Source organism: Pseudopipra pipra, chromosome 1 (assembly GCF_036250125.1).
Source record: "Pseudopipra pipra isolate bDixPip1 chromosome 1, bDixPip1.hap1, whole genome shotgun sequence".
Classification (NCBI taxonomy): domain Eukaryota; kingdom Metazoa; phylum Chordata; class Aves; order Passeriformes; family Pipridae; genus Pseudopipra; species Pseudopipra pipra.
In genome coordinates this window covers 87,676,409-87,703,545 of record NC_087549.1, presented here as the reverse complement: position 1 = coordinate 87,703,545, position 27,137 = coordinate 87,676,409, and the positions used below count along the sequence as shown (strand labels likewise).

Here is a 27,137-nt window from a genome sequence, read left to right as displayed (position 1 = left end):
ACACTTGCAAGTTGAAAACTTCAGCAAATAAAATCACGGTAGTTAAGGCTTAGATTAAGTATTGCACGTGCTCGAGCAAAAGTCTTTGAGTGTACCTTCTGAAGACACTTGAGAGGAGGGGTTGTGTTTGCTTTTTCTAGCGCTGACTGACAATTCTTTAGTCTTCGGATATACTTGTCCTGCTCAAAGATTCTTATTTCCAGTGAAAATTTTTAAATATTTATTTTAAATGCATATTTATAGCAGTTAGATCTTTTTCAGACTTGGGTAAATCAATCATCCGTTCATTTCTACTTTTTCATATGTGGAAAACGTTAGGTTTATTAACAAAAAAAATCTGTATTTTTGTGCATGTTTTAAAAGTTCTCAGCCTTGCCTCTATGTGCTGTAAACTGCGATGGCTCAGAACTTTGTCCCATGGCCAATATTTTTATTAATCATATTTGCCCAGTGTTTGAATGTATGAGGCTTGGCTCCATGAAAGCAAAGAGGCAATGAACTATCAGATTACACTTGTCTTGGAGCGTTGCCCTAGGTCAGGTTTCTTTCCTGACTAATATTGTGGTTCTGTTGCATATATGGATATATTAGTACATTATATTGAGGTCATATTAAAAAAAGACTTTTTTATATTTTAAAACTTGAGTGAAAATACGTGCAAAAAATAATAACTTTTAATATACCTTTCAAAGTGTGCTGTTCTGTTATCAGTATGCTAATCATTTAGTAGACGTGCTAGTCTTAGAAGAAACAGTACTTACTAAATTAATTTCCTGGCAATAGCAATGTCTTATTTTCACTTTTTAAATTACAAAATTAAAATATTTTCATATGTTAACATGTTCCAAAATTAAGCAATAGCTTTTAAGGCAAATTTGTTGCCTTCTGCAAATTTAAGCATTGCTGAGTGAATGCTGATTTTTTTTGTCATCCAACTGTAAACTTTTTGGTTTTCAACTTGCCGGCAGATAAATGAGTAGGTGAGAAAGTTATTAGAGAAGGAATAATGCTGAAAGATCAACCCAGACATCATTTTAATGTGAGATTTTTGCAACTGAGGCTTCAAAACACTGTACTGGACAGATTTTTAAGAACTTCTTCAAACATTAGTTTGAGAATTGTATTTCAGTGTCAGTTTTCTATTCATTAACTAGACATTAAAAAGGCTTTCTTGAATTTTGTTTTGGTAGGTTCAGGTTTATTAGCTGCAGCTCAAGATGCTACAGAAGATGAGGAAGCTGTAGAAGATACTGTAGTTGAAGATGAAGATGATGAAGCTGAAGTTGAAGAAGATGAGCCAACAGACTTGGTAATTTTACATGAGCATTACTTCAGAAGTATGAATTAGACCAAAAGTGCTTCAAGCTGGATAATTTACATATGAGTTTAGTAACGTTATTTTCAAGTAGCTGTTTCCACGTGTCTGATTAAGCTTATGTTCATTTTGAAGTGTCAAAAGGATTTATCTTTTCTTCCTGAATTACAAGTTGAGAAACCACATGGGGACATCCTGCCAAAACTATAGGTCACAAAAAAGAACACCAAGTGAGAGAAACAGATTCTCATGGGAGCCCCCTGTAGTTCTTTTCTAGCTTAAGCTGCACCTCAGTAAACTGAGGAAAAGATTGCGCTGTTGGTCTACTTAATTCTGGCTTCTTTGTATCTACTTTCCAGGGGCAACAGAACGTCTGTTTTGTAGCCCCTTTTCACTTGCTACATTCCTAGCCTCTGACACTTGTTGCAGGGTATGTTGTGAGCATGTTGCTGTTTAGGGTCACTTGCTTCAGCTTGGTAAACGTTAAAAAAATTTCTTTGACATAAGTTTTCTCTCAGCAGAGCCTCAGATGTCTGATTCCAGGAAAAAATAATTTAATAATTGAGTGCTACTGCAATAGGGACAGTTTGAGCTGCGTCCCTCTGGAAAAGAACCCTGAACAAAATCCCTGGGCTTTTATACTCTTACAACCTGTGCACCTGTTCTTCGTGCACTTTGCATGTTCCTCTTGGTTTAATGGTGATTTTTGTTCTGGGGTCTTCTTGTTCCTTATTGAGTTATTTCTCTAGCTGTATTTATCTGGATGGGTTGCATCTTCTGCTGACAGTTGTGGCTTCCTAATGTTTCAGTTTTCACTGGTCTCCCAGCCTCCCTTCACATAGCTAAGCAACAGTTCGAGATTTGTTCAACTTTTCAAGGTGCAAGTTTGCAGCTTGCAGCCTAAGGCTTCAGAAACCTTAGTTATTCATGCTAAGCAAAACTAATCAGACAAGACAACACAGGTAAAAGAATTCCGCTAACTAAACTTAATTTACAAGATGAAAAAAAATACAAACAAAATAAATTGTAAACAAAAAAGTGAAATATTTTATGTGGTTTTGTGATCTGCTTATAGCAGCTGAGTATTAGGTTTGCTAGACACTTAGTGTACAAAATTCTCTCAAATAAGGAAGTCTGGGACATTATTAGGCAAAGATGCGTAATAAGAACATAGACCTGGTAAACTGTTCTTTCATTGTATCAGATTTTACTGATATTGATAAGCTGGTGAGCTTATGGTTGACCAGCTTTGCTAAGTGGTGGAAGGTATGCTATGTCAGTACTGACAGAGTATTATTAAATAACCTTTTGAGTGCATTTTGCTTATAATAAATGGTTTATGGCTCGGTTACAAAGCATTAAGCTTTTTAGACATTTCTTTTATTTGTCACTGAAAGAGAAGATATACTTGAAATCAAGATGCTAGGTGCTCAGCTCTGGTTCCCGAGTTCATGGTATGTGTACAACAGATCCGGTAGGATATCCACTGCTTCAGGTGGTCGTTTAAGCACTGAAATCAGATGATCTGACTTGCAAGCGGTTAGCTGAGACTGTTCAAAATCAGGTCAGCCTTGTTTTTATTTGGTGGGGCAGTGATGATCCCATGATCCCCAAGTGGAAAATAAGCCTTTAATGCTTGCATTTGCCAAATTAAAAAGTTCATCGTCACGAAGGTGAACTTGAACAAGTGGGTCCATGAACTTGCTTAGTTCCAACAGTCTGTTTCCAGGCATGCATACACTTAACTAATGAAAACTGAATAGAAAGCTACTAAACACTCCCTCCATGGTGAAAGTAACTCTCATTTGTCATACGGTTGTCTGTATTTTGGAAGTTCTTGTTTTCTAAATAGAAATGTCTTAGATGTGAACACTTAACATTTAGACTCTATTCTTTTCCTTCTGCCCCCAAACAGAAACCATGCTGATACTTTCTGATTATAAACCTTTTCAATAGAGCTAAATGCAGTTCAGATTAGTACTGTGTCAAATATAACAAATAGAAAGAGAAAGGCTGAAAATGATGCTAATCAAGTCTAGAGGGAGACTGACTGTGCTAATCCTGCAACAGTAGGATTTGGTACTTGCCGTTGTTGCTTGCTTTGCCGCATGGGATTCTCATGAACCAAGCATGGTCTTTGCTTCACTGTTCATTATAGGATTTTTTCAAAAAAGTCTCTTGTCTTAGACAGAAGAAAAAGAGGAAGAAGACTTGTCAGGAGAGCCTAAAGCCTCACCTAGTGCTGATACAACTATCTTATTTGTGAAAGGTGAAGGTAAGAGTCCCCTGCTAATCTACCATCCTCTTTACCAATGCTTAGACTATGTCTGTTTGCGTAAAACAGTGAAGCTCTAAAACCACGGTCTGTTCTAGATGCTCTCTGTTTAGAAATTGGCTAGGTGTGGTGTATGAAGTTTCTAATAGTTGGATATTTTTTCGTGTTTCAGACTTTCCAGCGAACAACATTGTAAAATTTCTGGTGGGCTTCACCAATAAGGGTACAGAGGATTTCATTGTCGAGTCTCTCGATGCTTCTTTCCGGTATCCCCAAGACTACCAGTTTTATATCCAGAACTTCACAGCTCTCTCTCTGAACACAGTAGTTCCACCACAGAGACAAGCCACGTTTGAGTACTCTTTCATCCCTGCTGAGCCTATGGGTGGTCGTCCTTTCGGTCTAGTTATCAATCTCAACTACAGAGATGTAAACGTAAGTCTGATGTAATTCATCTGAATCTTCCTAGTTGATGTGGAGGTGTCAGGAAAGAACTGCTTAGTTGAGTTACTACCTCTTCATAAAGTGAATGCGTTTGTAATGTTTAACTAAATCACTAGATACGTAAGCACAGTAAGTGACTGCTTACATGTTTCACATTAGCTGCCCAGGCACTCTCAGTTCTTTATATGTTGCACTTAAAGTTATGTCGTCAGTGGAAGCTAGAAGGCCTTAGAACTGTATAGTAGTGGGATGTACTCCTAAAAAACCAAACCAACCAACCAAAGCCAAAGCTCTGTTTAGGACAACTGAATTTTCACTGTGCTTTTCAGATTGGACTATGCTAACAAACCCTACTACCAACCTGAATGCCACCTGCAAACTTTATTTTAGGCAAATAAATGGCCAGTAGTTGCAATCTGGGGGAAGACTATGCAAAAGCATAAATGGGGATAAAACAGGGGATTCTTTTTCTCTTTTGGTGCAGGTCAAAGATTAACGGGCCTCTGTACCTTTGTGTTTTGGTAGTTGTAATAAGAACCCTTTGTATGTAATATCTCTTGTTATAGGAAATAACATACTGAAGGCCAGGTGTGACTGTCTTGCTAATATCAAGACTGTTCTTTGCAGTTGGAGCGAAACATTCGTGCTTTTATGTGTTGAGTCAAACTAGCACTACTTATTACTTAATAAAGTCTTATGCAGAGTTACTGCTTTCTAGAATTTTTCCAAGAACATGGAAAAAGATAAACATTTGCGTATGTGTTTAACAAATTAGTTTGAAATGTTATGTGCAAACTCTGTTATAGGGCAACGTGTTTCAAGATGCTGTCTTCAATCAAACTGTTACAATTATTGAAAAAGAAGATGGGCTGGATGGAGAAACGTAAGGAGACTGGAGATACAAGTTTAGTTTGTGTCCTGGTAGAACAGGTTACTGATGGTGCCAGTGAGAATAGTTCCTGTATCCTCATTTTATTGAATGTTAGGTCTGCTATGTTGATGGTGTAGTAGGCATCTGACAAATGTTGACAGACTGAAAATAAGAACTTTTTCCCAAAATCAAAGTCTGTATTAATAGTGAGGATCTTCAGGATTGCTACTATGTCAATGAGCAGTTTACAGATGTGCTTTAGCTCAGAGGACATAAGCCTGGAATAGGACCAGATGTTTTACAGGTACATAGCAATTCCAAGCTGTTATACTACTCTGCTTTTTCCTAAGAGTTAAGAGGTGCAGAGGGTCCATAGTATTAGGCTGTGGGTCCTGCTGTCAAGACTGGAATAAATTTCTGGAGCACTCCAGTATAATCTAAGGTTATATAAACTAAAAGATGTATTTGGAGTACAAGGTAGAGGAACTCAACCATTCTTTGCACTATCCCCTATCTGTAGAAGATATCTTTCAGGAGTGATTCTTTTCAAAGATAAGTAGATCTGACACACCTTATATGTTGCAAGCATATGCCGTGCTGATATGCTTTTAAATATTTTAACACTGGAGTGGAATTTTAAGTGAACCTCTGAGTTAAAAAAAGTTATTCTTCAGAAATACTTGTAGACAATGTTGAATATCTGAATTGTCCTGCCACAGGTAGAAATTGCCTGCTGAGCAAGCTTCCTTTTAAAAAGGTCAGCCAAAAGAAATAGCTGTTGCATTAATTCATATTTCTCAAATAGAATGGCATAAATGAAAGAAAAATTGGTCACATGAAAATGTGTGATACTCTGAAAAAGGAGCTCTCAAAAGAATTCAATGTATTAGAATTAGTTTGTGCAAATGTCCTGTGAATAGATAATTACTCTATAACAGGGATTTTCAATTAAGTCTCTTGTTTAGTTTAACTCCATAATTTCCTTTATCATAAATCTGGGTTCAGATGTTCAGCTTGGAATAGGTTTTTTACCTGTAAACTGCCTACTTCCCAAATTAATTTTAGATCTAACTTATATTCACCTCTTGCTAAGTATCTACAGGTAAAATTCTTCAAAACAAACCTAAATACACAGATTAAAAAAAACTATTTATTGCATAGGTAGAATTCTAACTGTGGAACCCAGAACAAGATAAGCAAGGTCTTTCAAAGCTCTGTTGCAAATAAATTAAGTCCTAGCAGCACTTGCTTTGTAGTAGTGTACTAAAAGCATATAAGAGATTTTTAAGGGATTTGTAAGTGCTTAAAGCTGTCACAAACATAAATATTGCCTATAACCCAATATCTTGAAACTTCATGATAGTGCAAAAAAGTTCTTGAAGTTACACAATTTCAGTATTTATTTAGAACAGTTTTCTAATTTATACAGCATTTTTCAAATGTTCTGTTGTTCAGAATTAAGTTTGATTACAGTTTCTGAAGTCAAAGTCAGAATATTGGTTAGCACTTCAGTTTCAGAATCCTTGGTTTTTTTCCCACTCCTCCCCTACAAAAGTTCATATGTGGCCAAAGCTAGGCTTAGATTCTGTGCCTCTGTGTAAACTCTCTTCAGAACTTAGGATTTTCATTTAATGGTTTCTTAAACTGTTTTTTAAAGGATCTTCATGTACATGTTCCTCGCTGGACTTGGTCTACTTGTCATTGTTGGCCTACATCAGTTACTAGAATCTAGGAAGGTGAGTAGTGTGTTTGTTTATGTACTTGTTAATGCAAGACCTTTTTGATGTGAAAAGAAAGCAATTCAGTAATTGTTTCTGGAATATGACAGTACAGGTAAAACTTCAGAAGATTTATTTTTGGAACCTTAGAGCTTACTGGAGAAACTAGAGAGTTTTTTAAAACTTCGTAACTGAAGACATTTTGATTGCTCAGCTCTTTGGCGCCACACTGAAGCTGAATTGGAAGCTTTGATACCTTCCAGTCACTGGATGTGTGTGTCTTCTGATTCACTACTTACTGGGTAGATTTTCCCCATGCTCTCTATTTCTGCCTATTAGTTTAATCCAGATCAGACTTTGGGGAAAACAGCTGTCTAGTCCCTTATTTAGTTCTCATCAAAGCTTTGCCATAATGTTGATTAGGGCCTTCTGAATTCCATTTGTAATTGCATAAATTTAGCTAATAACAGCTAAGGGTTTGTCTATGTATGTGGTTTGGCAAGTAAAAACTGTTGAAGGCTTGAAGTCTCATCTGTATGCAATGCATAGGTGATGACTTTGTGTGGTGTGGCTTAGCATATTTTTGAAGTAACTTCACTTGGGAAAAAGTATGGGATGATTATTGTGTGCTGACATCTATTTTGCAAGGTGACATACAAGAATGTTATACTAATCTGAGAAAGCATAATGAAACTAGTCATCACAAAGTTTGATTAATCATCAGCCATTTTTTGCAACAGGTATAATGAACTTGCCCAGGTGTGCATGAAATCTTGATGTCTTTATGTGGAATAAGTATTGTTAGGCATAAGAAGTGGTAATGTGAGGCTTGGGGAACAAATTCCTATTAGGAAGGATAGCCTAGCTTTAACTCCGAAGACAGCTCCATACATTGACTAACCTTAAGTTTGTGCCTTAGGAAATAATTACAATTCATTAAATGTAGCATTTTTAGTAATTGTGCTATCCAAACCTTCTTTGAAAGAAAAATCTTTCCTTTCTTGAATTTTCAGAGGAAAAGACCGGTACAGAAAGTAGAGATGGGAACATCAAATCAAAATGATGTTGATATGAGCTGGATTCCCCAAGAAACTTTAAATCAAATAAGTAAGTAATCTGTCTTCCACAAACTGGAGCATAACAAACCTACTTGATCAATTAATTATAATGGAATAAGTAACTGATACCCATTTCTCACAACAGCTTACAACTCTTCTAGGGAATAAAAAACTGTCTAAAGCACTGTGCTTAATGATTAGACTGTTACTTTAGCAGCCTGGTCTTTATTAGATCAACCGGTAAAGTTTGTTCTGTAATGACTATTGGTGACTCTTACAATTGGGTCTGTAGACTGTTTTTCAACAGTATAAAATCTCTACCCAAAACCTGCATCACAAAGGAGGTTTAAATAGGAGAAAATAGCTGTCATCTCAAAGTTTCTGTAGGTTGTTTGGAAGTTTGCCTGTAGACCAAAGTTTTAAATGAGCATTAGAAGTGTATATTAACTAAAGCCACGTTAAAACTTGGTATTAATGTCCTTCACAAATCCAAAATGATTAAGTTCTACTTGATACCTGAAATGACAACAGTAAACCAAATATCTGATTTCCTTAGACTGTTTGTGGGTATTTCTAACTTCTCTTACTCTTTCTTCTCATTTGCTTTCCCATGGCTTCAGTGCAGAGTAGAAGAGGTGAGACAAACCCTTTGTGAGCTGCAGAGTGAAAGTGGTTAATGTGTTGTCCATGTAATAATTGGGCATGGATAGAAGTACAGCTTCCTGCATGCAATGCCTGGTGATGTAGCATGAGCAGTAAAAGATAACAGAACAGATGTGTGCAATGACACAAATGCATTTTATGTACTTCTAAATTTATGTTTTCATGTATTTTGTGTATGCATTTTTGGTTATATTGTAGTCACATAGTTTCAGTAGGATACTGCTGAAGTATTGTTGTCTCTTCCAACAATTCCCAGAACTCTTTTTCTAAAAGGCAGATGTGTATTTTGCCTTCTCTACTACCTTAGTGTAATGTCAAACTGGTTTTACATAAGGACGGTGGAGGGACTATTCATGACCAATGGCTGAGTGCATCTTGTTTCAGTGAGAAACAGACCTCACCCTTGGGTATAATAGTTTACTAATCAGGTTTATCTTCCTGTGTCTTTCTTATCTGGGTGAACTATCATCAGAAGCATTGGCTGGTGTGAGGTGAGAGAGCCTCAACAAAGTTCATCCTAGACAAGACGTAAACAGAAGTGCTTTGAAAACCCTTTGTGGGACCTACCTTTACTTGGCAAAGACTGCTCTTTTAATGAAATAAGCATATTCTGAGCTTTGTTTAGTGTAGAAGGGCTAGAGGCCTTAGGTCTGATATGTGCCAGGAGCTGATGACTTTGCTTTTTTTATTCCTTTACCCTTTTTACTCTACTTACTGGACTATTGACCTACTTGTGAAGATGTAAGCTTTCTTGTGTACATTGTTTTCTGTGAGACACAAGAATGATAGTGTAAAATCTAGGCACAGAAATCTGAAGTCTCAATCTAGCAAGAAAAACTAAATGCTATTTTTTCTGAATAACAAGCTGTCTTTAAACAGGTTCAAATCCTGGTAATGTTTGGGTCCTGTCCCAGTCCCTTTCTTAAGCCAAATAGATATTCATATCTTTTCATATCTTAATACCTGAAGTCTAGGAAAAACTGATGTAAATTGAACAATTAAGTTGTTCTTAATTGTTGTTTTCTCAGCTCCCAGTTAGCTTCAGTTAGAACTCTACATTAGAGTTCTTTAAAATATATGGCCTTTAAGATATTGGAGGTTCTTGAATTTTTATTGCTGAAAGACATTTAATACTGTACTGATTGGCTCATAGTGGCATGATGGCTGCTCCTTGTGTTTGCACATACTCTAAACAGTGAAGTTGTTGGAGATTGTTCTGTTTTAAGAAAATGTGCGTTTTTAAGTCAGCAGGTGCACTTATCAATCACTTTAGCGCTTCATACAGAGTATTGAAGCTTCTCTACAATAATCATAGAACCATAGAAGGGTTTGTATTGGGACCTTAAAGTTCATCTAGTTACAACCTCCCTGCCATGGGCAGGGACACCTTCCACTAGACCAGGTTGCTCAAAGCCCCATCCAACCTGGCATTGAACATTTCCAGGGATGGGGCAGCCACAGCTTCTCTGGGCAACCTGTGCCAGGGCCTCACCACCCTCACAGTGAAGAATCCTCATATGGGGTATCTGATTATAAAGTGCATCTTCATAGTCAAATGTGGATGCTTTCCGGAAAAGTGGGATTTTTCACAAGAAAAACACTTATCTTCAGCTACTAGTCTATATGAATGTGGAAATGCTTTATGCAAGACAACTTGCTTAAAGGAGAGTCAATCATAAATTCTTCAGGAAGGCAAACTCAAGTCAGTATTGATCAAAATAATTCATTAACTTTATGAAAGCGTAATTACTGAACATGAAAGTTTTCTAAACAGAGGAGTGGGGTGGAGATGGTGTGGGTTTTTGGTTCTGAGTTTTTTCGTATTTTAGTAACTGGCTAGAGCAAACTTCACCCTGGAGTTGCATGTAACAGAATGGAAACGTTTTTTTGTTACCTTCTATTTGGTATGAAAAGGGCTGAACAAGTTGCTTGAATTGGCTTCTCTGTGGTGATACATTGCATTAGCAGGGCAGTTTGTCTTCTGTTTGGGAGGAGAAAAATACATAGTCGTGTAACAATTGCAATTGATGCAACTGTAACTCCTTTTTTCTTTTTTTTTCCATCCAGATAAAGCTTCACCAAGGAGGTTGCCCTACAAGAGGGCACAGAAGAGACCAGTGGGCTCTGATGAGTAATATTAACTAAGTACAACAGTTGAACCTTTACTAATCCTGCCTGTTTGGTTTTTTTTTGGATTGGAGTAGTGCAGAGAATCCATATCACCATAAGGAAAATATTGCTAAACATTTGGACTGAACAGATTAACTGAATGGTGTTAATATTACTGAAAATGCACTTCTCTTTAAATTTTTTTTTTTTAATTGTTGGGGGGTGGGGGAAGGTACCCGTTAAGATTTGTGCCTGCGTGTGTAAGCGGTTGGTCTTAACAGAAACATGTTACCTGAAATGTGCCTTTAGAGTTCTTTGTAATGCTGGCTTGTCATCTGTACATTGTCTTTGAAGGATTTTTCTCCTCTCCTAATCTGAATGTCTAGTGACTTAATCTGTCTTGATTGTATCATATCTGTATCAGAATCTGTATGCATTTCTCTTCTTCAGTAAGTAACATCATTCTTTACAGCATGCACACACTGAAGTGTGTGTGTGTGGTCCCATTTCAGTGGCCAGGCACTGATCATCTAGACTTCTGCATAGTTTGCATTCTAAAGGCACAATTGGGTATAGCTGCTTGTAGTGGTAGATATTTTGCTGCTGTTTTGATCTGGGCATGCAATAACCTAAAAACCTGAACTTATCTGCACAGATGTTAGAAAGACTCTTACGCAGCAGCAGAACTCGTGAAGCATGGAATTTGTGTGCTGAATTGGTATTACTACATAAATCTTTTTTTATACCCAACTTGGTAAATGGTTAGTTATTTGAGTCGTGCCAGCAGCTTAAGTATTCAGATTGTAGTGGTAGTTCTGCAATGTTTACTCAAGAAACTATTGAACAAGACAGAACAACTTTTCAGTAAGTTCTTGGTTCTCTCTCCTAAAAACTAGAATGCCATATGTATCCAAATGTTGATTTGGGGCTTTTTTAAAGCTTTACAAGGATTTGCTGTACACTCTTGAAACTGAATTTGAAAAATGGTTTTTATTGGCAAACTATTTAATTCACCCTTTATGGTTTTTAAATCTCACCCATCTTTCTGCTGCTCAGTACATTGGTCTGAATTATTTTTTTCTCACTTTGTCTTTCTTACTAGTAACACAGATGCATATTCATCACTAAGTACATGTTATTTCAGTACTCAAGCAGAAAAGCTCTATGAAATCAAAATGAGATTCCCTTTTGTGCTTACATGATTACCAGGTACTGAGGTATTGATCCACATCCACTGCATTCAAGAATTTAACTGACAGGGAAAAGAGCAGATATACAGTGTCAGTTTGCTGCCATTCAGGCACTTGGACAAGGTGTGAATTGCTTGCATCTAAACTGCATCTCTTCCTGTGTCTGAAGGTTATCTGGAAGCTCGTTGAGGTCAGGAAGAGGCATCAGTTTGAAACCTCTGTCTTCTTTCCCTGCCCTTTCTGATCCCCACCTGTAGAAATGCTCTTTTAGATCTAAACTTGCTCTGCAGGGGCTGAGCTTCTGAGTCAATGAATGCTAAGCAATATTTCCAAGTCCTGTCACAGTGTGTTTGAAGCATCTAAGCTCTGAAACTACCTGTACTGGCACTATTTTATTATACACTTTGCCAGAATGAACTGTGAAGATGTTCTTGACTCATCTCGCTATGGAAGAGATACTTTATTCAACTTTCTGAAAATATAGCTAGTCCAGGCAGAATACTTTTTGCAGTTAAGACTGCTTTGTTTTCATACAGATCACTTAGCAAACAGCTGAATGCTGCCTTCATAAGAGGTATCTCCACTCAAGTTGTGTGGAACAACTTTTTTTGCCTTTAGTGATGTAATCTGTGATTCTGTGGTAGGTTTGAGGGCTTATATTCAAGCTTGCATTGATTCAACAGAGTGTTTATGTATTAAATGCTTTATATACTAAAGCCCTATATTTATTGCAGCACCTGATACACTGAACTTTTAAGTTCCCTCTTTTGGATTATGTCTCTAACCTGACATCAAGAGGGGTTTTTTTTCACCTCTGGTAATAGGTCATCTTGAACTATGTGCTCTAATTCTTCCCAAGGATCAAAGGTACTCTCTGAGGGGGTGGTGATGAGAGCTACTCTAGATACAGTGGTACACCGGGAAAAAAAGACAAAGTATCAGAACAGAGGATGCTAATTTGTAATACTCTAGTTTTTGTTGAGATAAATAGATTAGCCCTTACTGACTGAGTCCTGGAGCAAGTGTGGCCTTTAGAAGCTGAAGGACTGTACAAATAAGAAGTAAATACTTGAAGGTTTCAGCTCTTTTCTCTGCACTTGAAGGTTACCTTCCAAATGCTTAAGCTCTAAGCATGAAGGAAGAGAGGAGGCATCTTGCGTAGGAATCAGCACTGGCAATGTCCAGTTGTGCCAAACCCATCTTTCTGATCATACAACTTGGCATTCACTGTGGATGGTTCACAGTAATTTTCTCAGCTAGAAGCAGTTCATAAGAACAGTGGCCAGTAGACCGCTACTGCTCATGATAAATGTCATAACAGTTTTGAATTACTTGTTTCTCTTTAATTTGATGTAGCTGAAACTTAGCAATAACATTCCAGTATGCAGTGGAAACTGAACTTTGGCATCTCTAACATTATTTCTAGTGAATAAGCCAGTCTACTATACTAATTTTTCTTCAAATGGAAGATTATACTTGCTGCTTTATCCCATCGGTTAGAAACTTTTATTTTGGTACTTGAATTTTCTACTCAATTTTTAAACACACAGAGATAGCTTAGTGTCACAGGTATGTTATTGGATATCATTATTACCAGCTGTGTAGGGTATCCTTTCACTGACTTAAAGATGAGACAGTAGCAATTCTACCTGTCTCTATGCCACCCCTTTCCATGTGGCAGCATAAGCATTATTATAATCTAGCGTTCTCACCACTATTCAGCTGGCTTAGTACACTGCCACACCACTGCTCCTGTGAGGTTTTGAGAAAGTTTCACGGTGAGAACTGTAAAAGATGTGGGCTAGAGTTTCTTCCTAATTAGTAAGAGATGTTAAAGTGGTTTTAGACAGCACATAAACTATGGCCTTAGAGTGAAGGACCACTATTAATTCCTTTCTCACAGCTCCTTAACTTACTCAAAAAAATTGTGCAGACTTAACAATTCCACACTTGGGGTAAGAAAAACTGCTTTAGAGTTCATGTCTACAAAGCATTGAGCTAGATTTGAACTGCATGGGATACTTGTAGCCCTCTGTATGCTGTCTGCTTCATGACAGCAGTTCATTTTTTCCCAGTATCATTTAATCTAAGAAAGAAGAGTGCCTGCTGTCAGACTGAAGGATTGAAGCATCACCTTAATTCTTCATGTACAAAATTATTAAATTGCAGACTAGTGATGGTAGTGCTTGTTTAAAGAGTTATGCTGAAGTTCTTCCTTAGCTTGGAACAGGTATAATCAAAATTATCATTCACTGATTATTCCTGGAATGCATGGTGCTAAACAAAGTGTTGCAGGTGAAAGCTCTGAATTCAGGGAAGCCAAATAATAATGTGGGCTGGTTGTCCCATTTTTCAGTGTGCCTGATGTACTGAGCAGTAAAGAGTTCTCTTTTCTCCTCCAAAGGAAGGACACTGCCTACCTCATAGGAGTGACACAAGGGCTGTTTCAAGAGTGTTTTGAAGTTATTTGAGACTTGCACAATATGCTTCCATGGAGATAGTAAGACATAGCACTAGTGTAGCTTGCTGGCAATTGCATACATAGATCCATACTGTACCAGTTCAGTCCCCTCACTGAACAGAACTCAGCAGCTTTACACTTAAACATTTCTAAAATTCACAGAGGAATCGCAATTAACTTACAGAGGAGAGCAAAAGCCAGAAAGATCTCCTATTTTCTGCAAAGGCTTATGGGCGGGCTAAGTAACATTCTTCTGGCATTTTTCCATTTATCTTTTCAATTTTCCCAGTGACTTTTTTTAATCAATTGATACAGATGATTGTTTGTGTAGCTACAATCAACAGTCAGTTTAAGAATGACTGATTGTTTTGGATGATTAAGTTCAGATGTACTGCAACTGAAGTGTTAAATTAACATTTAGGTTTTTACCTGCTGACTTCCATTTATAGGTGAGATCAGATCTCTTTAAAACAGCTGCAGGTTTTTGTAAATTATACTTGATTTTTTTTTTCTTAGCATTGTGTAGCTTTTTTTGTTTTTTTTAATAAAGCATGAGTATGGCACCAAAAAAAGGCCTTTTCCTTGATAAGCCACCTGTACTTGCAAATATGCAAAGAGTGGAAAAAATACTATTCTTAAAAAGCTGCTTTCTACAAGTGTAGTTGGGATGGAAATAATATTGAGCAAATACTCTCTTTTGGACAGTGGACTCATAATTAAGATTAGAATTCTTTATAAGAGTGAGGGAGGGCCCTGGGAAAATGTTCAGTAAGTTCTTGAATCCTCATCTGTTAAAACTGAGCCATAGTCCCCTACATTTCTAGAAGGAATAACCTCCTGTTAAACCATAGGCAGTGGAAAAAGGATTTGTTAAGATGCTTAAAGGTTGCTGGAGCACGAGGTTTTAATAAGGCCAAATCCTTATGGCTTTTCCATGAATGCTGTTATCTGACCAAACAAACATGATGTTCCAGGCAGTAATTCTGACAGTAGCAGTTCCAGCAGGTGTATTGTATCCAAACAGAACAAGGTAAGACTTGCTGGGGAAAAAAGCTGACAAAAATGGCTTAAAAATAAAGGATGCTGGGACTCCTGTATTTGTGAACTATATCTGTGGATAAATAAGGAAAAAATAAAGCAGATGTGTTGATTTATTTTTAGGTCCGAGAAGACATAAAAATAACTCTTGAAATTTGAAGCCTGCCTCATCTTTCCCTGAAAAAATCAAGATAGGTTTTTAAGATCTCATCTTGGTATCTCTTCTTTCTAAACCAGTTATTGCAGTCTATCTATCTGCCTGTCTTTTTTGTCCCCTCACGTTAGTAATCTTGGCTATAAATTTATATTAGCCAAGATGCAGTAATATTTCAGCATTACAACATCGCAGTCCTGTAACTGATGAGGAAAAGCTGAAACTTAATTTGCCTTTCCTCCTCCCTCTCTGTCTGTTCAGCTGACATAGAAACCACAACTCGTCCTACCTTAACTGAGTTTTCCCTCTGCCACTTAAATTCACAAAATGAAACTGCCACTTAAGAGCTGGCTCTTTCACACAGCAAAGAGAATGCTTGGAGGTGATGTACTTAGTCTCACAATTGTCTGAATAAGGGAGATTTTCAAGATGATCTCACAGTGTATATTCTAGTAAAGAAGGTTCAGTCCTGCCCTGCAGGGCCTGGATGGAGCTACACAGTGTAATTTTCATAGACATGAGGCTGCTTGATGAAGCATGTGGGATTAAAGCTTTTACCCTGGAAATAAAATACAGTACTGGGTTCACTAGATGGAAATTATTACAGCCAGCAATACCCAAATCTGCCAGCTGAGGGATCTCCCAAGCCTGTGACAACTGCTCCTCATAACAGACAAGTACAAGAGAGCTTTAGCCCCTTCTCAAAGAGCAGCATCTACATGGATGGGTTAGAGCAACTGTGTCTAGCCTTTCTTAGTCATTCCTTGCTGTATCTTGGTCACCAGACTAAATCTGAGCAATATATTTTTCTGTGCTTTTCAGAAAATAATTGCCAGATGTGAAGCTTGAAGTCAGAAAAGCTGTAAGTGGTTGTGTCTTGCATTTGCTTCCAGAAAACATCAGGGCTGTAGCCACCCGCACTGTCACTGCAAAGTGTTGCAGAGGCAAGGTTTATAGGGGTGCTGCATACACACTGCCTCTGCCACCTGCTGTCTTGGTGCTGGTTCCACAGTCAGGTTTCCCGTGGTTAGAGTTGGGTTAAATTTGACCTTTTAACCCCATATGCACCTTGACCACAGTCAGATAAAAAGAGGTTCTCATTCAGCTTTTCCATGAAGACTGGATCAAAGAGCCCAGACTGTTCAGAACACTGAAGCAGCTTCCTTGCCTGAGCTGGATCCACAGGACTGCAGAAGCAAGCAGGGGACACAGCCTTGCTAGGACGGCATGCTTGATCCCAGCCACAGCTGGCAAGTTTTCCACCCCTAAATTTTCAAGAGAGAAGGAAAGAAAGAACACACTGTTTTCTTTAGCAAGGAGGAAAGTCTTAAAATACCCTATTGCAGGTTTCCAGTGCAAAGGAAATGCTAGAATTTAAATAGTGTCTGATGACTGTTACATACAGTGTGGCAAACATTGTCACCAAAATAACAGGTTATATTTAGAAGCAAGTTTAAATACCCTGAAAACACTTGATCATGAAGTGTGACATTTTCTTTAGAGCCAGTAGTTAAGACTTAGTTAATGCTTGGTTGTTTGTAATAGTGCTTCATTCATGGAGAGTGGAATTAATTTCTCACAGCTGAAAATGACATTTTGCCCTCTTAATTCTAACTTGTTGCTGCTGCAAGCAAGCTGGAAACCAGGAAGCATATCTTACTGTTAGGTACCATGGGAAAGCTGGTGCATGAAAGAGGATTTAGCTTGTATTTTAAGAACTATGCTACACTCCTCTCCAATGTATTAGTAGTTTGATAGGTTCCCTCAAGGTCCTCTTGAGACTGAACTCGGTCTGCTCCCATTTAAAGCATCTCACTGAGTGTCACTTACTGTTCCATTAGTTAGGTGCAGCGCTCCTTGTAGTTAGTCATTTCTTTCTGTGACAATCCCCAAGGGCCATCGCCTCTCATTCCTATTTTGCTGAATTTATAGAATTGCACCAACCCAGACGTCACTGATTCCTTACAGTGGAAATAACTACTTGCCATCAGGGATCTGCTAACAAACTGCAAAACATCCCTGAGCTGTAGTTCAGTAAAACACTGCTGGAAGGAACTGGGGGAGAGGCTGCTATCGCTTTTAATTAAGTGTTGTTCAAATTAAGTATGTAATTTTTAAGCAGTTGTTTTACAGCTGCCTAAGAGTTTTCTTTTAGAAAAGGAGTTCAAAACTGTCAAAGAGGTGCACTTACCAAAAAGTAATAGTGAAATGCATTAAAGGCAGCGTGTGGCTCTGCAGCCTGTGCCAGAACATGTTACCATGAGGTGCACATGTTGCTCAGTTCTCCAGATCCCTCTTTTTCCCTCACCTACAAGCTCGTTTTCTAAGAGGCTCTGTGTCTCAGGTAGCTGTGCTAGAAAGCCCCTGTGGTTTTAACTCCAAAAGATACTGACAGATAGTGGTCTAGACACGAGCTCAGAAATGAAACTTGCTGTGCTGTGGTGCAGACTTCACAGACTGCTGTGTATATGCAGGCAGGTTGATACTCTGATTTTCTCTGACTGTGGAGTATAATGGACCTGATACATGTAACCTTGAAGCCTCAGTCACACAGGCACCTTGAAGGCAGCAGATGAAATGGTGTTAAACATCCTGCCACCAAAAAGACTTTCTGGCAGTGTGCAAATCCAGGAATATTGGATCCCACTCAGCAGCAGCGCATGTGGTAGAACATGGGAGGCCACGTGCTACCTCCTCCCCAGCTGCTCCCTAGAAGCCCTGTGCATCAAGTAGGGCTGCGCTTCACTAGAATTAGAAGAAAACAGCAATGATGAAGGTTATATTTTTTGTCTAGAGCCAGGTTTTACCTGGTCACCTTCCCATTCCCAAGCACAGGTCATGTGGTAAAGCTTGAGTTGCAAATACTTGGGAGAAATACTGGTCAAAGCAAGCCTACATCTCACAAGTAGCACTACCATCACCCAAAAATAAGATACAAATATTTCTTTTGGGTGCAGATTCATTAGAAGTCAGATGCTGCTCATTTAAAACAAACCTAAGCTGTCATTCTCTGTAGGATCAGGAGATGGGAGGAAGCTTAACAAATCAATTGGTTTAGTTACCCAAACATAACTGACCTTGTTCCTGCACCCACTCCCTGTCTGGAGGCAGGGGCTGATAGCGCTGTGTGCGCACACTCAGGAAGGACTGTTTCTTTGCACATTTGCTGCCAAGAGGCACGTTTTGCTGTTCCTCATGCCCCAGCTGCTCAGATCATGCCCTGTAGTAGAGCTACCAACCCTCTGGCTGACATTTTGTCCTAACCTTCACACATTTTTATGAGCAGCACGGCTGCGCTCCACGTGTGGTTACAGGCTAAAAATTACCGACGGAAAGTCAGCCCATAGCCGTGCTGGCCTTTACTGCATTAACCTCTGGCTCCAAGATTACGAAAACAGATCAGGCCTTTCACGATGAAAAGCCTTTTCTCCAGCAGATTTCTCTTATTTACAGCCTCCCATTAACTGATGTTCGTAAGCTGCTTCACAACCCTCTGCTGAAAGGCTCCACAGAAGTTCAGGCGCTTTCACAACAGCGTATTCCAAACACCCATCGTCCAGAGTTTCCTCATACACTCCTGGCAGTTTTCCCTGACAAACAAGAGACAAATCTGGCACAGGAGAAATAAACTAGCACAGCAAAGAAGAAAGCTATTTTCAGTTCCTACTACTCAGAGGATTGCTACGTTTACTGCATTACTCAGTGAGGTTGGGTGAGCCAGAGGAGTCTTCCCACTTACTACTGTTTAATATATGAAAAAAACTGCTTCCCTTTTGTGAGGGTCTTTTTTTAGGCTGAGGGGGGACTTGAGAACTGAAGGTAGGAGGCAATACTAGAATTTTAGGAAAGCCTCAACAATATTTCTCAACTCCATTTAATTTCACCTCTACAGGGTGATTTCAGATGCCTCCTGAAATGAAGGCATCTTGGCACCTTAGATAGCAATATCCTGAAGGTTTTAATTTCCATAGAGAAACCAATCAAGTTTTTTGTCTGTGTGGCACCCCATTAACACACTGACATGTGTGTGCAGGTTATATGCCACTTACCTGAGGTGACACTTGCATATATCAACATCAAGGCAGATGCTCCTATATCTGTTGGGCGTCCCATTCTGTGCAGTAACCTGCCAGCAGACTGCTGCCAGCAGTGTCTTCACTGCTGTCTTGGAGCAGGCCAGCTGCCCTCTGACTCTCCACTGTATTTCTCCCAAGTATTAAACCACTTAATTTCCTTTTCAAAACAAGGTATTTCTGGAAAAACAGTTTCATAAACATCTTTTTGCAGTGCTGAACATGCTGCTGCTCACAAACACAACACTCACCTACAACCTAACCTTCACCCCATCCCTTGCTTTAAATAGGCCTCCCTGCCCAGGTGAAGCCACTGATGGGTCCTGGCAGCACACAGGGATGGTGCTCTTGCAGCTTTCGCACCTGTAGAGGTGCAGCTGGTGAGACATCCTAAATAATTCTGTCCCAGAGCACTCCTCCCTATGCTGTGCCCCCATCTCAGTCCTCTAATAGTTCCCAAGCAAACACGAGTACCACTAGACGAATGAGTCCCTCACTTGTCCTAGGGCTAAGGGCACTCACCAATTGTGTCTGACACCCACTCAACGTGTGGGAGAAACACCTTGGGCTTACTTGGTATAAATCATCCTTTCAGGATTGTCGAGAAGGGGCTAAATCATCTCAAACTGCATTCCCAATACACAGTCCTCAGCTGAGGGGACTAGGAAAGACACCATTGAGGTCATATTGAGAAAGGCCAAGAGGTATGAACTTGCTGAGTGCAAGTCTGTGCATCTGCAGGACATGCTTCAGACATACTAGATGGGGCTCCATGAACAAACCACTTTTCCTGTTAATGTTCTTCAAAACAACAGGAACAGGCTGTGACCATACACCCACTCAGCAGAGTTGTTGGCTCAGGAACCCCAGCTGTGCTAAATCTCCTGTCATTTTAGAGATATTTCCATTTTCTCTAATCCTGTGATCCGGCATGGCACTAATTTCCAAAGACTAAGGAAATCCAGCAGCAGATCTGCAGGTAGCTGCAGTCACTGGTATCCAGACAGTGACAATATGCTCCTGAATGTTTGTTTCCCCTGTTCCCTGTGTGTGCATGTGAGGACATGGAGCAAGGAGCACAACTCCAGTGTGGGGCTGGAGGCCAAACCCAGGAACTCCAGAGCACACCCAGGACTCAAAGTCCAGGGGTCACCACAGGGAAGTGGTGATATGCCACCAACCTGCAGTGCACACACAGCCAGGCGACCGCTCACATCCCCAGGTCAGACGCTGCACAGGCAATCCAAGATGCAGATACCAGTCAGATCATGCCATCCCACTTAGGCTAGATACATACCTTTTCCTACATACACACTCTTCCCTCTTCCCCAAACCTTGGACCATTTTTCATGAAACATTCAGCTCCTCCCTAGCATGAAGGAGGTTTTCAAAATCCCCCAAGTCAATTCCTTTATTTAAACAGATCAGAGCACAAAACCCAGCATCTCCCTCATTGCCCCTTTCGCTGTTGCAGCACAGCCCCTCCCTTGCACAGGTGATTACAGTTAGTGCCAAGGAAGGGGAAGAGGGGGGAAACTATTTTATGCAGCTCCTTGGCTGGAGGCTCAGGTGACCCATGACACCAGAACATGCTGGTGCATTGTACAGGTTATACTCACTTCCCTCCCTGACGTTGGGTACTCCAGTACTCAGGTTCTTGGAAATGCTGGCGTGGCCCCTTTTTGCACAGTCCAGCAGTTAAGAGATGTCAGAGTGGGTGATAAAAAATGGCGCCAGTTAGACTGACATACAGAAAGTGCCGATTATTCTGTGCTGGGGTCTTGTCTCCCTTTTACAGGTAGTCCTAAGCCTCAGGGTTTCTAAAAGTGACAGTTTCAATCCCACTGTAACTACACAAAGGCCTAAAGAATACGGCATGTGTGACTCCCCAAACCAGAGACTTGCAAAGAAGGAAAAGTTTCAAGTAAACTTTTACCCCTTGCCACCTTTGTTAGTTGAATTGTGACCGATTTTGTTTGAGAAAGGCTTTTTTTCAACAGAACAGGCCAAAACACCATGTTAAGTGTCAACAGCAAATTGTTTCTGATTGTACTCACTTTCTGAAGATGTTGGTGTAGGCATTCAGCCCTCCCATCCCTCAGATTCTGGCTACTTTTTGACAGCTGGATAATGGAAAACAAATACCTTTATTCCTTTCTCTTTACCTGTTTGCAATTCAGTAGCAGCAAAGATGCTCCAACCAGGGTCTGCATCCTGCTTTGGGACAGCCAGTTTTTACCCAATCCAGCCCATTCCCACAGCCCACAGCTTCATACTCCACACTTGGGAAAAAACCTCACTCTCCTGGTGCCCCTCGCTGCCAAGGCATCCCTGTGGTGGCACAGGACTTATATCTTCCCCAAACCTTAATGCTCTGGGCTAAGTGTGTGGCCTCCATGCCTGAGGCACTGCTGTGAGACAGATTCACAACACAGGGGCTACGCCACTCTCTGTCCATGAGGAGATTTAGCCTGCAGCTTTACCTTTAAACACAGTGGGGAAAAAATCTTTAGGGAATGAGGGAAGGAATCAGCAAGTTGGAGGAAGCACACAGAGACACCACTACCACCTCCCCACCTCTCTGTTAACCTGATGTTTCAGGCCAGATCTGCCGCTGGAGTTGGTGTGGGGAGGAGTGGAGGCAGAAAGAGGGAAAGGGAAATGCCAGCAAGGAGCAAAGTTCAGCTGGCTCTGCAGAGTGTTACCCTGACAAAGGCAAGAAGAGCAAGGAAATTTCCAACTTGTGAATAGTCACTGCAAATTGAGGTAGAAGGAGAAAAGGGCTGGGCACAGCAATTATACCCTTCCATGGCCAAGAACCAAGTGCTTTCTAAGTCATCTATTTCATAAGTAACTAGTCACAGTCACTTCCTAGCCACATAAACTCATCCCATTTGATTTTACACCTCCTGACAGGTCCCCACTCCACTTGGATGCAAGCTTCCCATCAGTCTCACGAGAGGAGAGGAGACACAGGTCAGTGGGTGGGAGAGGGAAGATTTGTTTTCTGCTGGTTTCCTCCCTCAGAAATCATGCCTCCACCCCCTCAGCCCACCCAGAGAGCATTCACAGAGCCCCATTTCATCAGGTATCCTTGGTTTGGGGCAGAGCTGACTGCTTTTCTTTGAACCTGGCCCTCTTAAGGGAGGAGGGACCAGCTCCTCACCAGAGGAAGTGCTGAGGAATTTTGACATCTGTCAGGAATGTGCAGGAGGCTTGAGGGAGGAAAGCAGCAGCAGTTCACCCCAATTCTGTCTCTCTCATTCTAAACCTGGTTCAATTCTCTGCCAGAAAGAGCCATCGCAGCAGGACTTAGGAAGATGGGGATTGCTTCAGCTTCACTGCAATTCCCTGGCCTCCAGAGCTGGATACACAACCCAGATGATTCTTTGGCTCACTGTCCTGTGAAAGGCATTTTATTCATAGGAAGGCATATAAAATGCAACTAAGGCAGCTCTGACAAGCTAAAACAAGGGATTTCTCTCTTTGTGACACATGCACGTGGCTTTTGAATACATCCCGAAGAGTTCACAACCAGAAACACTTATGCAAGAAAAATACTACAGTGGCAGAAACCTACTTAATTTATACAGAAAGCAACTGATATAGTGTTAATCACCACAGCTGGAAGGACACTCACTTATGTGACCATGGGGCTACAATTAATAAAAAAAAGGAAAGAGAACCCTGACCCACCTACGCAGGAAAATCAGCACCAAAGTACTTTCCTGTTGTATTCGGCTGCTCTGTTGAGGAACTACACCAGGAGAAAAGCAGCATTTCAAAGGGGCTTGACTACTAGAAAATGGTGGTCAAAAGGAACATGCATTTTCAGAGTGCTGCATTCATCTGTAACTCAAACTCAGATCAACTGAAGGAAGAGAAATGCTGATGCTACTGGCACAGATAAGCTCTGGCTTGTACATCATCCTCCAGCAGAACTACGTCTGAGAGCAAGTTACAACAAACCCACAAGAAGAGCCACGTCCATTTCATAACCTATAATTTTTAAATATAACATTTTATTGCTTAGATGGTTTGATACAGAACAAGTTTTACTTTTTATTTTGAATTTGGAAGTACTGTACAACTGAATAAAAAGAGGAATAAAAGTACCAAAACAAATGTGTGATTCTCTGTTCATGTGGCATAAACCAGTCTTGTACACAATTCGTAGCAGCAGTTTAAGTTCCCTTTAGAAAAATATGAATTCTACACATTTATTACTGTTTCCTGCATGGGATGAAATCACTAGGATTAAAATTCCTTCGTGGAGAAAGAGAAGAGAGAAAAAAGACACAGAGAGAGAGAAGATGATGAATCATTCTGAAAATGGAATCAGACTGTCACATAGCCCCCGAAAGTTATTTCACAACAGCCTCAAACAAGGTTCTCTCTTTTTTTTTTCCTTTGTTTATTTTTCTTTGCGCTTTCACAGTCAAGTGCTTAATGTAGTGATTGAATTATCTCCATGTTAAGTCCATTGCAACTCAGGAAAAAGCATTTTAGAAGATTTTTTTTTTGTTTTGTTTTGTTTTTTGTAAAAGCCCTGAGAGAGGAAAAAAATAAAAAGATTCAAACAAAAATCATATAGAGACAAATTAGCTGAACATGCAAACTAAAGCCTAAGATTCACCCATAGTTTAAACACATTATAAATTTCACAGTTTAATATTGGGGGAGGAGGGGAAACAAAAAAAAAATCCCAACAACAGCAACAGTTCTCAGTCAAACTCAACTAATAAAAATGTCAATAAAATGTGGCAAGACCTTATACTCTACTAGGATATAGATAAAGGCTAAATAAAGCTTTAAATCAATAGTGATTATTGCTAGCAGATGTCCCGGCAGGATGCTGGGAATTAATTACTTGCTACATTGTTCTGCAGCATATAGTTTAGTAATGGCTTCTCCCCCACAGTATTGCGCAGTTTAGTGTGGAGAGTTGCAAAAAAAAAAAACAAAACAAAAAAACCCAAAATAAACAAACAAAAAAACCAAATGACAAAAACCAAAAAATACCCAAAATAATAATAATAATAATAATAATTATAATTATAATAGTAATAACAATTTAAGGGATGCATGAACTGGTTTTAATTAAGTAGAATGCACCTGGGTAGAGTTTCAAATGAATCACTGGTTGTGATTGGTTTATCTATATCTGGCATTAGCTTCGTTTCAGAACTGGTTCAAACATCCCTATTTAAAAATTAAAAAAAAAAATCAACCACAAAAAAATAGAAATCACATATACCTCAACCATTTTTTCTTATTCTATTTGCAAGAATATTACTCAAGAACGCTTCTCTTCCTCTCAATTCTGGACAGTGAGATTTCAGTCTCCAGAAATTTTACGAGAATTTTAATATATAGATAGATATATATAGATATATATATTATATAATATAGACTGGGTTCGAGGCCCTCTTCCTCCATGTCTGGTGAGAGCAGGAAAAGTAATTCTGCGGGGGGAAGGAGGGAGGGTCACAGTGCGGGCTGGGCTGGGCTGGGCTGCAGTGGTGGAATAGCACAGTGAGGCTCCGGCAATGCTATTATGGCTCTGTCTGTCCCAGAGGTCATGACTGAAGGACAATTAACAAACAACAATAACGACGACAACAACAACAAGGACAACAAAAATGCTGTGCACTCCTAAAAATGCGCAGCTACAGTAGGATACATTTCACTTAACCCCTTCAATATTGGTGGCCAGAGTGTCACCTGTTGCCGGCAACAGGAGCCATACAGAGAAATTCCAGCTGCCAGCATTAAAGGGGTTAAATTACTGATATGAAATTTAGACACACACCTTAAGTCTTCAAGCATCAACCCCAAAATCTCAGGAAGAATTTAATTTTTTTTTTAATTTATTTTATTTATTTTTAACATGTCGTATATCTGTAGTTTTATTACCAGTAGTATTTTCTTGCTCTTCTAGAACGTGACAGTAGCAAGATGAGGGTAAGGCTCGCATTTCTCTCTTGCTTTCAACTGGAAGACGGAATAACTTTGCTCTTTAAGTAACACACGCTATCACCAATGTGATTGCAACGAGACTAATCCAGCACTTGCAGTGCCTTTCTCACGCACTTGGAGGGGCCTGGCGTGGTCCCGTCCTCGCACACCTCTCCTCTGATACGCACACACGCACCCACACGCACACACTCACACCCCACCACGAGTGAGATGTACCCCTGCACAGGTGGGACGATACCTCGCTGGCCTCCACTTGACTCTCTGGTCAGAGGAAGGGTTTCATTTAAAGTACAGTGGAAGAGCTGCAACACAGGAGGAGGAGGAAGAGGAGGAGCAGGAGGAGGAGGAGGAGGAGGAGGAGGAGGAGCTGGTGAAAGCGTTAAGTCAAAAACACTTGGAGAGGGGATCCAAGCTGCGCTACGCATCTCTGTGGGCAAATATTGCCCATTGGTTTCTGCTGACTGCAGAGACGAGCGAACTGATGGATTTATAAAATAATAATAAAATAATAATAATAATATACTGAAGCAAATCAAACATATGTAACAGCAGGTGCATAATTTCCATAGGTTACGTTGCTATGTAACTCTTCTCTGTACACATGCTCAGTTCATGATGGCCAGAAAAAACCCCTAGGATTCAGAAGACCATTTCTAATGCTGAAAAGTGGAAACAAGCATGAGGTTGAAATTCATTGCTTTTGGCTTGAACCACTTTGAACACCTTCAACTGCCACGTTGTTCAGGCCTCGAACAGGCTTAATGCTCCACCGTGTGGCAAATGCAAGAACATCTACTGAGAAAAAACAATAAATCAACATCTCCTCTGCATCTCCTCTGACTATTTCATATGAAATTCACATCATTTTTCTTCCAGTTATTGGCTGTGGTATCCAAGGGCCTCCCACCCCACTGCCCCCATTTCCAGCTCAGAGAACAAACACAGCGACTATCACAGATATACAAGAACAAGCTCACACACACCAATACAAAAGGTAACATTAATGCTTAAATGAAAAAGGGTCCTCTCCAAATAATTCTTTAAAATATTAAAATCATTTTTGAAAAAATCTATAATACCAAAAGATCTAATAAAGTAGTAAGGCACTCAAATCAGTATATACTGTAGTCTCTTGCATTATTATACTGAAAGGCATATGGCACCGCGTCCAGTCTGCCATACTCTCCCCATAGCTGTAGGTCGCTCTTCCAAAATGAGACTCCAGAAACCTTGCTCTGCTGGCTTCAGTTTGCCTGCTGGGATGGGTCCAACCTCCTAGCAAGTCATTCAACCCCCAAGAGCTGAGGTGCACTGTCTGCAGGGGCAAGGATGTGATTCATGGGAGATGGCGTGTTGTGCATCTCCAGCAAGTCTTGAATGAAACCTGAGGGCCTCTCGTGCTCGGAGCCACCCCGAGGTTCCTGGTCTTTTGCGGTCTGTTTCTGTGCACTCTTGGTGGGCTCCATGAGGCAGGTGCCGCTCCTCTCCTCTCCGCAGGGGGAATCCATGACCATGCCAGCCAGGGACTCATTTCGGCTTCCCATGAGGGGTGTATGGCTACCGACAGCCCCCGCGGAGTCGCACTCGTTTTCTGAGATGGGGTTGGCGCCACTGTGATTGGACTCATTTTCACTGTCTTCTCCACACCTCGACTGGGTCTCCTCCTTGTCACTCTCCTTCCCGTGGTTTCGGGCATTTTTGACTTTCTGGTGTATGCGCTGGTGACGAACCAGGCTGTGCTTCAGAGTGAAGGTCCGTTCACAGGTTTGACACTTGTAAGGTCTCTCAC

General features: G+C 40.2%; 2 protein-coding genes across 9 annotated transcripts in view; one reads left to right on the top strand and one right to left on the bottom strand.

Moving 5' to 3' along the window:
• SSR1 (signal sequence receptor subunit 1) overlaps positions 1-23,494 on the top strand; it is a 24,599-nt gene extending 1,105 nt beyond the window's left edge. Inside the window, exons 2-11 of one of the 3 annotated variants that reach the window (XM_064663874.1) lie at positions 1,191-1,309; positions 3,503-3,590; positions 3,763-4,025; positions 4,841-4,917; positions 6,563-6,641; positions 7,637-7,730; positions 8,302-8,316; positions 10,412-10,475; positions 22,286-22,345; positions 22,661-23,494. In XM_064663874.1, the coding sequence (XP_064519944.1) occupies positions 1,191-1,309; positions 3,503-3,590; positions 3,763-4,025; positions 4,841-4,917; positions 6,563-6,641; positions 7,637-7,730; positions 8,302-8,316; positions 10,412-10,475; positions 22,286-22,345; positions 22,661-22,685 (884 nt within the window). In that variant the 3' untranslated portion in view covers positions 22,686-23,494. Of the gene's footprint in view, positions 1-1,190; positions 1,310-3,502; positions 3,591-3,762; positions 4,026-4,840; positions 4,918-6,562; positions 6,642-7,636; positions 7,731-8,301; positions 8,317-10,411; positions 10,514-22,285; positions 22,346-22,660 lie in introns of those variants that run through there. The other 2 variants (XM_064663885.1, XM_064663896.1) reach the window with 2 other exon arrangements.
• RREB1 (ras responsive element binding protein 1) overlaps positions 23,372-27,137 on the bottom strand; it is a 124,345-nt gene continuing 120,579 nt past the window's right edge. For 5 of the 6 annotated variants that reach the window (XM_064663843.1, XM_064663848.1, XM_064663852.1 and 2 more), the window contains one exon: positions 23,372-27,137. In XM_064663843.1, the coding sequence (XP_064519913.1) occupies positions 26,632-27,137 (506 nt within the window). In that variant the 3' untranslated portion in view covers positions 23,372-26,631. The other variant, XM_064663864.1, reaches the window with a different exon arrangement.